Source organism: Rattus norvegicus, chromosome 15 (assembly GCF_021556685.1).
Source record: "Rattus norvegicus strain SHRSP/BbbUtx chromosome 15, alternate assembly SHRSP_T2T, whole genome shotgun sequence".
Taxonomy (NCBI): domain Eukaryota; kingdom Metazoa; phylum Chordata; class Mammalia; order Rodentia; family Muridae; genus Rattus; species Rattus norvegicus.
In genome coordinates this window covers 34,993,491-35,005,751 of record NC_141548.1, presented here as the reverse complement: position 1 = coordinate 35,005,751, position 12,261 = coordinate 34,993,491, and the positions used below count along the sequence as shown (strand labels likewise).

Sequence of the window (12,261 nt, the reverse complement as noted above, 5' to 3'; positions counted from 1 at the left end):
TCCACAATGCGTCATAATACAGCTTGCCAGCCTGGAGCCTGTTGGAATTGCCAACTGCGAGCTTAAGGCACAGCAGAGATGACATTTAGACATTTAGAGGCCCCGTGTCTCTCCTCTGTGTTAGAAGCCTCTTCACCTGCAGTCACTGTGACAGATCTTGTCACTCTGGAAATGGAACGGAACGGTGGCTTTCCACATTTGCTTGTGGAAGAGTCTGACAGCAAGAAGAAGTGGCCTTTACACTGGAGCTGGGAGTCCGTATGTGCAAATATCTCACGAAGCATTGCTCGCCCCTGTTAAGAGCAATACATTCTGACAGTCCCTCTCCGTTTAAATGTTTCATGTCTGCTTAAGGACGAAGAGGGGGGATGGGAAATAGGAAGGGGGAGAGGGTAGGAAGAAATAAATTTATTTCCCAGCCTACTCAGGAGATCAAGAGGGCAATACTAAACTAGAAAAATATATGTTTAAACATCTTTAAAAAAAAAAAAAAAAAGATGTTCTCCCAGTCCAGGGCCTTTGAGCGAGTCTTAATAGTGCCATCTACTGTGCATTCTGGGTATTGCAAGCATTGGGGATTTGGTTTCTTTGTTTTTGTTGTTCTGTGGCCCTGAGATTTAGTTTCCCCCCTTTTCTTTTAAGAACAACCTCCCCTGCCAACCCCTGCAAGTGGAGATGCTTCCCAAACAGTTTAAGAAGAGGTTTACGTGAATACCTATCACATACCTTCTATCCTGAATCTTAAGACCAAGTATTTCACATTCAGTCCTCAAAAGGGGGATCTGCTGATTGCAGAACACACTGTAACTAGGGCCTCGGGGACAAAAGCCTAACCATAGTCAGTGGTTCCCAGGAAACAAATCTTAAATCCAGAGCACTGTAGACAAGTGCTTCACACTGAATTACTATTGTCTATCAAATATAATATAACAAAGAACCAATAATCCATTATCAATCCTGACTATACTTTTGTTCTGCAATAGAACTTTTGGGGGGGGGTTCTCCTCAGCCTCCACCAGCTTTCTCCAAAAACAATTAAAAATAACATAGGGCACAATACCATTGTCGCAAAAATTAGAATACAGAAATCCCATCAGCTCTCTGTGAATAATGGAGTTTCCATGCTGCCTAGCCACTGTAACACACAGAATTTAATATTCAGTAGAAAAGAATGTTTCCTGCTAGCCAGCAAGGGCAGCTATTTTGTTTCACTTCAGAGTAATCTATGTGTGTTTCTGACACAATCATGTTGGGAAGAGTCTTTGTCATTCCTCCACAGTCTGTTTAAATAACCACAGAAGAGGCACAGAGTGTGCCGGCAAGAGTCCGTGCTCATCCAGCCCTGCCACCGAGACAGACCTCTTCCACCTTGTGCGTGCAGCTGAGACACGGCCACTTGGGTTTCACCAGAACACCTTATGCACCAAAACTTAAGAAAAGAAATGAAGAAACATCACCACCACTGATGGCAGGCTGCTGCTGCTAGAAAGTTAGGGACTTAGATGTCTTTCATTTGGAAGAGGTTTAAATAGATGGAAGTCTGCAATGCCTTCTGGTTTTGCCCTGGATATAACAGCTGGTTTCTTCTCCCTAAATGGTTTCGGACTGATAAGTTTTAGAAAGCATAGAGATGGGTTTGACTGGGGGATGAATCAAGACACCACTTCAGAGGCACAGCCTGCGATGCCAGCGCTAAAGTCCCAGGGCAGAAGCAATAATTCACACCATCCTTGGCCATACAGGGAGGTCAAGGCCAGCCTGGGCTGGAGAAGCTGACTCAAAACAAACAAAACAACAACAGAAGTTGTGGTGAAAGCGCATCCCATTTAATAATCACCCACACAGACTGGCAGAGCCCAGGGAAGCCATTTCGGCCATGACATTACATTATCAAGTGTAAGGCATTATTAACTATCCAAGGAAGCCAGAGGCCTTCGGTTCCCAACGGCTATTTTGGGAAGAGTTGAATATGATTTATTAATCATGCCCATAGGATTAGTGGTTCAATAGCAAACTCAGGAAAAGAGTATGGAACCCAAAGGGCTGACAACTCTCCCGGAGGCCATCGATGGGCCCATCTTGCTTGAAAACTCATCAAGTAATAGGACAGGGGTTCCAGACACTCACAAGCCTTTTCTTGTTCTGAAACATTCTCTGCCCTCACCTACATTTGTTTTATGAGTCAGGAATGCGAGACTTTTTTTTAATGTGTGTTCGGAGTAAACTTCCCAGGATTCCAGAGATGGCCCCAGAAGGGAGCTGGCAAGCAGTCATCCATCAAAATGGCAGGCTGTACAATTTTATATATGTGTATATGTGTAAATACATACATATATATATATTAAAACACAACTATAGAATTAAGATTAATTCTTAATTCTAGTAGCCCAAACATTAGCCGTTTCACCTCATAAGGGCTTTCAGGATCATCAGGAAAGTTCAGCTGATGAACTAGGGTCTTTGTTCTCAGTTCTGACCAGAGCAAAGCAGCCCTTGCCTGTCTGGCCACGTGGACATGGCAAGGTGCTGTGGTCAGGGATCCTCACTGGTTAATCATCAAAAGTTGCTTCACAGGCCCCTGCTTACCCCTCACCACATCTGGCCTTGCTGTTCCCTTCATTCCCTGCCAACCTAAAAGATGCCAGGGGACTCTGCTTAAAGACAAATTAAAACCTATTCTCTATCTGGTTAGTTTCTGCACATGACTGAGACAAGGGCGAGCGGGTCCACTGCAGGTCTATGAGCTCCCCCTGTTCTCTTCCTGCTGTGTTGCTGGAGCTGAGCTTCTCGGGGGTCCAAGTGTTGAAAGAGGAAGACATGGGGAGCTGGGATGAGAAGAAGACTGTGGTTCAATTCCAAGGCTCACTTTATCAAGGGAATACAGGGTACACAAATTCTTTTTTACGACCCGATGTACAACTTGCCTCATTTGAAGAGAATCTCAATCAAACCGTTCCCAGCTCTTTTCTAGCTTCCTCTCTCCTCCGTCTCCTCCCCTCTTCTTGCCTCTCCCCTCTCCTCCTCTGGGGTATGCGCGTACACAAATAAATTTAACATTTCTCGCCCCAGAGGAGCCTCTGGTCTAGTTGGGAAGGAAACATAACACACAGAAACAAGGAGTGGCTGGAACAGAGGAGGAGATGAACTCTAAATCCTAATATTCCCAGCAGCTGTGACCATCAGCCATTATGCAAATCTGTGGAAGCAAGTTGGGGAACTAGACGCTGAACCTATAATCATAACGTGAGCACTAAACCTCGGGAGAAATTGTTCAACAGGGAAAGTGAATCAGTTCTGATCTCCAACCTATCTTTTACCAGTCAGCTTCCTACAGTGATTCTAGAAGTTTCTTTCATTCGCACCTAACAGGAGCTCCATGACTGAAAACAGTGCTACCCATGAGAAGCTAAAGGTGCCGACATGCTTTTACCCCTTGCTGGCTGCTACCGCCCTCATCGATTCATCTCCAGATGTGCTCAGGCCAAGGGAGTTGTACCACCCCATCTGGCTTGGCCAGTTATTCCTCACAAGCTGATTCAGCAGTCTCTCTCTGAAGGGCTGTTCAAGGATCTGAGGCTCTCTTCCTTAGAGGCACTCCCTCTTAGATTAAAACTTACAGTTAGAAAGGACGTGGGGGTAGGAGCGTCCGTGTGTGCAAAACCCTCCTCTGCCCAAGCAAGAGCAGTCAGGTCTGCCCATGGCAGTGAGCCAGTTTTGCAAGGAAAAGCATTTACCTTCAGCTACCGTCGTTTTCATTGAAAGCCATTCCTCAGACCAGATGGGCCTTGTCAGAATGAATCACTGTCTCTTCACTTCGTCTAAACCTGATCTGAAGAAACTTTGTGAGGATGCGCCGTTTGCATCCCAAACCTGGCCGCAAGGACTCAGATTGCAAGTAACTGAGTAGGGTGAAGTTAGCTGGCCTAGGTATCCCCAAACGTAGCTTGCTCTTGTGAAGTCTTTGTAATGCCACCTGCCTCTCAAAACTATGCAGACAGCCAAGCGATGTGAACACTGGGCCCTCATAACCCACAGCCAGCTTGGTGGAGAGAGAACTGAGTGGTAAACTCAGGTTGCCCGGATTCTTCCCAGCAGCCTGGACTCCAAGAGGGATGGGCTTGCCTAATCTCTTCTGCTCTTTCCGACCTCCCCATTACAATCAACCTCCCACCCGAGAATCTGGGGGCCCCTTCCTTGCAATGATCTCAGTTGTGGAAAAGAGGACACGGAGAGCGGGTCACAGGCAGAGAACCCTCCAAAGACTGTGGCATGTCCACTTCCAGGCCATCCCTGGAGACTCACCTCTCCATTTTCTCCTGACCTAGCCCCTGGCACCCTGTTCAAAGTGATCGAATTAAATCGGGAAATCGGGGAAATAGAAGACAGAATTTGGCCAGCCCCGGCGGCGCCCTCTGTTAGTCCGCCATGAACCCAAATTCTAGATACCTCGGCTCACTGCACTGCGGGTCCCCTAAGGAAAAGGAGCCTCCTGTGCGATACTGGAAGCTGCTGGCCTACACAAAACTGGAATGTCCATTTATCTAATATATAAAATGTATATTACTACAGCGAAGCTCCGAACGGAACGGCATGCTTTCCACTAGTGAGAGTTTTAATAACGACATCAATTCTCTTTCAACACCACCCGCCCCCCTTAAAAGCCAGGAACTGGGTCTTGGAGCTTTGCGACCCGCGTCTTTGGTGAGACACAGAGTCTGCAGGCTCCATTCAGGCTGCGCTCAGGACGGGACACTGGGAGAGCCTTGAGCTCAAAGAGAGCTGGGGGTGGGGTAGGGTGGAGTGGGGTGGGGAGTGACTTAGGCTCCAGGAGAGCTCGCGGCTCGCGGGCTCTGACGGCTCTGGGTGCCGGGAGAGCTCCGCCCGCGGCGCTGGGGGTGGCGGGCTACTGGGAGCCGCCTCCTCTGCAACTTTCTCAATCGCTCCAGGGTGAGAGAGGCGGGGTGAGGGGTTCAGTTAAAAGGCGCCACGGCCAACAGGTGTCCAAGATCGCAGCGCGCGGCGCGCTCCGCTCTCCCAACTCGCAGCCAGTCGGCGGCGCTCCCGCCTACTGAGCGCAGCCTCCACCAGGATCCGCGGGGACCAGCTCGGGATCAGCCGGCGACCCACTTCTGACCAACCCAGGAGCGGCCCGATACCCACTCCCGACCAACCCGCGACCGACCCAGGGACCCACTCCGGACCTGCTCCTTACAGGGGACAGCGCCTCGCCGCTTCCCGCCGCCCAGCGCCGCACGCTCCTCGGGACACAGGTGCGACCGCCAATCCGCGCCACCGAGTCACATTGGTGTAGCCCGCCCCTGGTCGCGACGCCCCACGGCGGCTGGGGCGCGAGACTCAGCCACTAGGGACGCGTGGGGTGCGAGGAGGGGTGCGGGCCGCTGCGGTCCTGGGAAACCGAGGGCCGAACGCGCCGCGCCGTCTCCACGGGCCACCGCCACCCGCGCATAGGGACCCGAGTCGTGAACGCGTTTCTGCGGCTGGAGGCGTCTGGCCGGGCTCCGGGTTGGAGCCCGCTGCTCTTGCCGCCGCGCACAGCCTGAACCGGGAGGTCCCGCACAGCGCGGAGTGGGGAGGGACGCGGGGACCAGGCTGTTCCGCGCGCGACTGAGACGTGTCGCCAGTGTTCCTTTGCTAGAATTTTCCCGAGGCCTCCTGGCTGCGTTGTCTGCTGCCATTGAAAGTTTTTAACTAACCGAAAGCTTAGCAGGAAAACTCGGTTTCATTTGTTAAGCAGGAGGCTTCCGTGGGAAGACACTGACCTTTACCACCTGAAGCACTGGGGTGACGTGGGCAACGGCCCAAAACGCGCGTCCGTAGCCGCTCCCGCGAGCTGGGGAACCCCAGCCTGCACTCGGGTGGAGATTTTGATTGCCTTTTCTCATTTTTTTTTTAAATGCTTTTTAAGGATTTGCGTCCAGGCGGGACGCTGCAGCTGGAAGGGAAGCTTCCAGGCAGGGGTTCGGAGACGTTGTGCTGCCGAGAAACGTGTCCCTTAGTTAGGACTCTTGCATCAGCCCCTCGGTGCTGCCACACTGGAAGGGAGCATAAGCCTAGATGGGACCAATTGCTCGGGTCCATGAGACTGTCCTGAGAAGCCTGGCACAGTCATGGCTCCCTTTACCCCGGAGTCCTTTGGAAACTATGGGCTGAGCTAGTCAATTGTGAGAAGGGTGGAGGGTGAGGTGGGGTCAGCAAATGAGGTGTTCCACCAGCTCCCCGAACTGTCTGTCCTTCAAGGCAAACAAGGGTCATATATACAATACATATTATAAAGGAGAAGCTCCCTTTTTCTTAGGAGAATTGAGTCACGGATTCAAGGCAATCTGTAGGTGGCCCAGGCCAAATGGGGACCTGCATGTGACCTCCTAGTCCTAAGGCCAGCTTGGAAATCACCTCCTACACCACAGTTGAATATTGACGATTTCACCTGCTGGCTTAGTACTCCTAACCCTTTGTGAGGTCAAATTTTAACCTCTTCCTCCTCTTAGAAAGGCCATTTAAGACAAGCAGCTGCAGTTAGATATGCCGGGAGCCACAGCTATGACCCAGCTACCTGGTTTTCTTTTGGAGTGTTTGGGTTTTGGGGGGGGGGTTTGTTTGTTTGTTTGTTTGTTTGTTTTCTTCTCGGCCTTGTTTGTTCAATTCGGCTACCTCTTTCCCGGTTTTGATTTGTTTTTGGTTTGTTTTTTATTTGTTTTGGTTCTTTCCCGTTTTTGATTTGCTTTTTAAATTTGTTTTGGTTCTATTCTGTTTTTGTCTTTTTTTTGGTGTTTGTTTCTTGAGCCAGGGTCTTGCTCTACAGAAAAGTTTTCCTCCAGTTAGCACAATCCTCCTGCCTCAGCCTCCAGAGTTCTGCTACTATAGATGCACCCCCCCCCCCCGCGCCGTGTTGTCTAACCCCAGCTGCATGGATTTAGAAGCCAACCCGGGTAACACAGCAAACTCAACAAATACTTTAAAGTCATTTCCTAAACAAGTGCAAAGTTTACGCAGAAGTTGATTTTTTTCTTCTGTGTTGATAATAATTGGCTAGTCTGTGGATGCTATAGGCAGGCGAGGGTTCATGCCTCAGCGATCCTCCAGCTCTGTATTTGGGGTCAGGTGTGTGGATGTTTATTTCCATGTCCTGATCTCCACTCAGCAGAGGGGGGCAGGAAGAACAGAAGGTCTAATTCCAATCAGATTGTTTTGTTAAACTTGGAACACCGTTGCTTTTCAATCCTTCTGCTCTTGGGGGCAGACCACATGGAGCTGCGAGACCGTTCAAAGGACAACCAGCTTCCCTAAGGGCCTCTGACAGTCTAGGTATAAATGGGTCACGGCTGAACCTGCCGAGCCACTGTTTCTCTCGGTCACGTTTCTGTTTTCCAAATTGGATTGGACTTGCTGTCCCACCTGTGTGTGTCAGCTTCCCTTAACTTCAGAGTTGAGTGGGCTCAGCAAGTACGGTGCTCTGCCACAGCCACTGTGGGCAAGGGGAGACTTCTCTCTGTGCCTGCTTTTGAGTCTCTTGGGAAACAGGATGTAACTTTTGCTAAGCAGGAGGATAGGATGCTTTTAAGAGCCAGAGGATTCATTACAGCTTGGAAGGGGTGGAAGCGAGTGAGTCAGGACCGCGGGGAGGGTGGAATTTACTCAAAAGAGGGGTTGATTGTGACAGACGAGTTGTAGCTATGAATCAGTGAGGAAGGTTCCCGCCCTGAAATAGATGAAATAGAAGGTCATTGGCTCATGGAAGCTCAGTCAGGACACAGACAATGTACACTGTGTCACCCAAGGCAATATACACTGTGGTGCCACCCAAGGCAAAAAAGCCCCATCCGGTGGCTCCTGGGATGAACCACTGAACTAAATTTCCCATCATTTTTCATCATATATTTATTTTAGAATCACTTCAAGGTTAAAACCGTAGTCCACAGTGCAACGCTCACTTGCAACACATATCAAAACAGACACGGAGCGTTAACCCAACAGTCCCAGCTCAATAATGGAATTCCCAGCCTGCGTGTACAAACCTAAGGGCAGACTCATTTCAGTGTCGTTGTTTGGTCGGTTTCTGTCCTTTTCTTGCCCTGTTCCTCTCACACAGAAGATGGAAGCAGGGCTTGTAGTGAAAGGTTAAGTTGGGGCGTCTCAAATGTAAATATAAACCATCAGTAATGACATATGGCTCTTGCCTCCCGAGCCCATAAATACTAAAGTATTTTAAACCAGTGGCTTCAGGCTAGAAACTACAGGGAAACAACACTGGGTCCTGTGGAATTTCACCCATTCCGCCCTAAGAACTGGGCAGCCATGCCTCTAAGGTGAGGTTGGCCAAAGCTTTTGTCTGTCACTGATACACTGAGTGCGATACACCGAGTGACCTGTATGGAAACTCGAACATACGAGGTGGGCTTAGCCAGAACTCGGTTTTGCCTTTATAGTAACAAGGACTCCGCTTTGGTGCACTCCATACCCACATCTTTATTATGTGCTAAAGACTAGGGGAATTAAGTCAGGTAAACAAACTTTTTCAAAATTAATTAATTTATTTATTCATTTATTTATTTATTTGAGAACTATACTAGAGAGCACACAGAAATATATGTTGGCGATGGTTTGGGAGCAACACACTTAACCCTATGGCAGAGTCAATTGCGTTGTCACCTATCCGCATCCTGGAGGAGGCAGCGTGTGCTGTGGTGTTTGCCCAGGGAAAGAGAGTTAAGAATACACACCCAGAACCAGAGATAGGACCCGTTTTCTGGCCAAATCAATGATTCCTGTTTTACATTTCTTTGTCTTCTCTAGTGCCAACCATCCAGAGGACAAGATGGATTGGGGCACACTACAGAGCATCCTCGGGGGTGTCAACAAGCACTCCACCAGCATTGGGAAAATCTGGCTCACTGTCCTCTTCATCTTCCGCATCATGATCCTCGTGGTGGCCGCGAAGGAGGTGTGGGGAGATGAGCAAGCCGATTTTGTTTGCAACACTCTCCAGCCTGGCTGTAAGAATGTGTGCTACGACCACTACTTCCCCATCTCTCACATCCGGCTCTGGGCTCTGCAGCTGATCATGGTGTCCACGCCGGCCCTCCTGGTAGCTATGCACGTGGCCTACCGGAGACACGAAAAGAAACGGAAGTTCATGAAGGGAGAGATAAAGAACGAGTTTAAGGACATCGAAGAGATCAAAACCCAGAAGGTCCGTATCGAAGGGTCCCTGTGGTGGACCTACACCACCAGCATCTTCTTCCGGGTCATCTTCGAAGCTGTCTTCATGTATGTCTTTTACATCATGTACAATGGCTTCTTCATGCAGCGTCTGGTGAAGTGTAACGCCTGGCCTTGTCCCAATACAGTGGACTGCTTCATTTCCAGGCCCACAGAAAAGACTGTCTTCACGGTGTTCATGATCTCTGTGTCTGGAATTTGCATCCTGCTAAACATCACAGAGCTGTGCTATCTGTTCATTAGGTATTGCTCAGGGAAGTCCAAAAGACCAGTCTAATGCATTGCCTGGCTGTTAAGCAAAGATGAGGGAGAGGATGAGGCAACCTGTGCTTAGTTATCAGAGTTCAGCTACCAGCATCTCCCGGGCAAACATTCCCACCTTAAATGCCGCCATTTGAAGTCCCCCGCAGGCCTCCCATGAAACTCCAGAAGCCTCCATGGGCCTCCCTTCCCCCAAAGCTCCCAAACAAAGGCCCAATTCTATGCCTGTATTAATGGGTTCTAAAGTTAGTTAGACCCCGTGCTGGTGTGACTATGCTTTAGGATACATTCACAGTTTAAACAAAGGGATCTCACATTGTTTCTCTTCCTCTGAGGACAGGAGACATGAGCCCAGTCCTGAGGAAGGTACAGAGAAAGTTCCTTCTTCCGGGTCCCCTTCCCCAAGTTGCCCCCAGTTAAGGGTAAAGAATCTTCGTTCTGTTATTTTCTTTCATAGTTTAAGTTTGCAACAATGGACAAAAGCTATTTAATGTTTCAAGCTAGCTGTGTCCTTTTTTTTTTTTTAAATGAAAACCTTAAAATGATAGGTTCTTTTGTTCTTAAAATGATCTGGAAAGCATTATACATTCCTCCTATTTCAGAGGTTCGGTTTGTGATGTGAGCATGGTGTATAACCAGATCTCACAAGGTCTTTAAAACGTTGGCCTTTTGGTTATGGGAAACCTGGGCTGTGGCTGAGAGCCCACCTACTGTATTCATCCTTGGTGTGCTGAGTACAGCCCGCAACAACGTTACAGCCTGTCTCAAATGAGACAAACTGGAAGCTTCTCGTGTTAGCTTCTGACAAGAAGAGGCCTTGATTAAAATTTTCAACCGTAATTTTGTGTAAGAGGCAGATAGGTTATGCCTACAACTGCCCCCTGCCATGAGCCTAACTCAGCCCCCCTCCACCCCCAGCTCGTCTACTCTGTAGCTGTGGGATGTGGCAGTCAGTATCAAAAGACTTCATGAGTTTGCTTGGGAATTTCACTGCCATGGTACAATTTAATGGTGCAGAAACAAGATGGGGTGGTTTTCAAAGAACCGATGAAACTTCTAGACTCTAAATCCTGTTGATTAAAACTGAGTTTTTCTACTTTGAATGTCTGTTTGCCTCCCTTTTCAGCATTGCCTTCTAAACTGGAAACAGAAATGTTGATATTTGGAAAAAATAGAAGAAACTAGTTTAGGTCAATGTGTAACTTTTCTAGGACAAGTTGAACCTTAGCATTGTCATTCTGCCTGATGTGTTGTCCACAAGATGACAGTCAACAAATCCAACAGGGGACACTTCTTCCTGCCAAGAATGTCGTTGGGAAGCCATTCTGTAACAATAAATAAGAGTTGTGGTTTCATGCTTGTCACTGATATAATTTTGTAAACTCCTAAATGTCATTTATTAAAATATGATTATTTTGTATACTTTAAAATTAAATAAGGTTTTTAATAGAATACCAAACTTTAATGATCAATAGTAAATTTTTCTGGCTTTGCTTTGTTTTTTGTCTTTAAGATGGAGCCTCACTCTGTCACCAGGCTGGCTTAGACCTGTCAGAAATCTGCCTGCCCCGGCTTCCCAAGGACTGGGATTAAAGGTGCACGCCACCATGCCCAACTATACTAATTTGTTACATATAGTTCATAGTTTATATCTTAAAACATTCCAGTAGTATATTCACATGTTACAACACCCACTGTTCTGGGATTCTACTCCAATTACAAAAAAATACCAGATGGCTAGAAAACTTGGTAAAGAGAGAGGGGACAGAACATTGCTGCCCAAATCCATGGCACTCTAAGAGGTTCAGTGAACCCCATTCTAAGGACTGTAAGGTCTGAGAGTCAGAGCACAGCATCAGAATGCTAAGCCCTGGTGACAGGATCAGTCCGGTTTCTAGAAGAATCGGGAACTCACGGTTTACAAGGTTCTTAGGCTCAGTGTGTAATCAGTGCTAAAACACCTGTCTCCATGACTGAGTCCCCATTCATGTGGAATACCAGTATCACAAAAAAAATCAATAAATAATATTCTTTATATTTAAAAAGTAAAACATCTCCCACTGGGAAGACCACAACATGAGAGCCATCCTCTGCGGAACTTCCCAAGATTTTTTGTGTGTCTAGAAGCATGTGGCCCATGGATGGCATTATGTTTCCTCAATGTCTATTCCCATGGGACATACCTGTCCCAGGTAAGTGACTGCCTTTACACAGCTCTCTCCTGGATGCCACCAACACTTTCATCCTTTAAGCTTCACATTGAGGCCATCAAAGCATTTTAAACATGAATGACAATTTTTTTATAGAGGACCATACAGCACAGCTCGAAAGAGATAAAACTCAGCCCACTTCCACTCAGGCAATAGAACAGGTGAATAGTTTCTCCTACCTGCCAGGGTGCCCTGTACACACCCTGTTGAAAGAACAGACAGCCTTTTAAATGGCTAGTTCCACTCCTACACATTGTGAAGATTATCACTCTTGAGGTCTTAAAGAACAGGGCCAAAATAATTACAAACCACCAACAACCACTTCATAGGACTGACAGAGAGGTCCGGCCACAAGCTTGAAAATTAAAGCTTGACCTCTGGAATATGATCCTCCTGAACTAGCAGGCGGCAATTTGTCCGTGAGGAGAAGCCTTGGTGTGAGTGAACTCTGAAGGTTACAGGTGATGTTCCCCCCCACCCCCATCCCCCGCCCCCAACCTGGGTGGCACTGACTAAGGAATGGTGCTCCTGTGAAGAAACGGGCCACTGC

At 48.0% G+C, this 12,261-nt stretch overlaps 1 protein-coding gene across 1 annotated transcript; it reads left to right on the top strand.

Annotated features, from left to right (window-relative positions):
• The first annotated feature begins 5,003 nt into the window (after positions 1–5,003).
• Gjb2 (gap junction protein, beta 2) lies at positions 5,004–10,980 on the top strand. Its single transcript, NM_001004099.2, has 2 exons — positions 5,004–5,270; positions 8,815–10,980. The coding sequence occupies exon 2, from the start codon at positions 8,837–8,839 to the stop codon at positions 9,515–9,517; it is 681 nt and encodes a 226-aa protein (NP_001004099.1). The 5' UTR covers positions 5,004–5,270; positions 8,815–8,836; the 3' UTR covers positions 9,518–10,980.
• Positions 10,981–12,261: the final 1,281 nt, after the last annotated feature.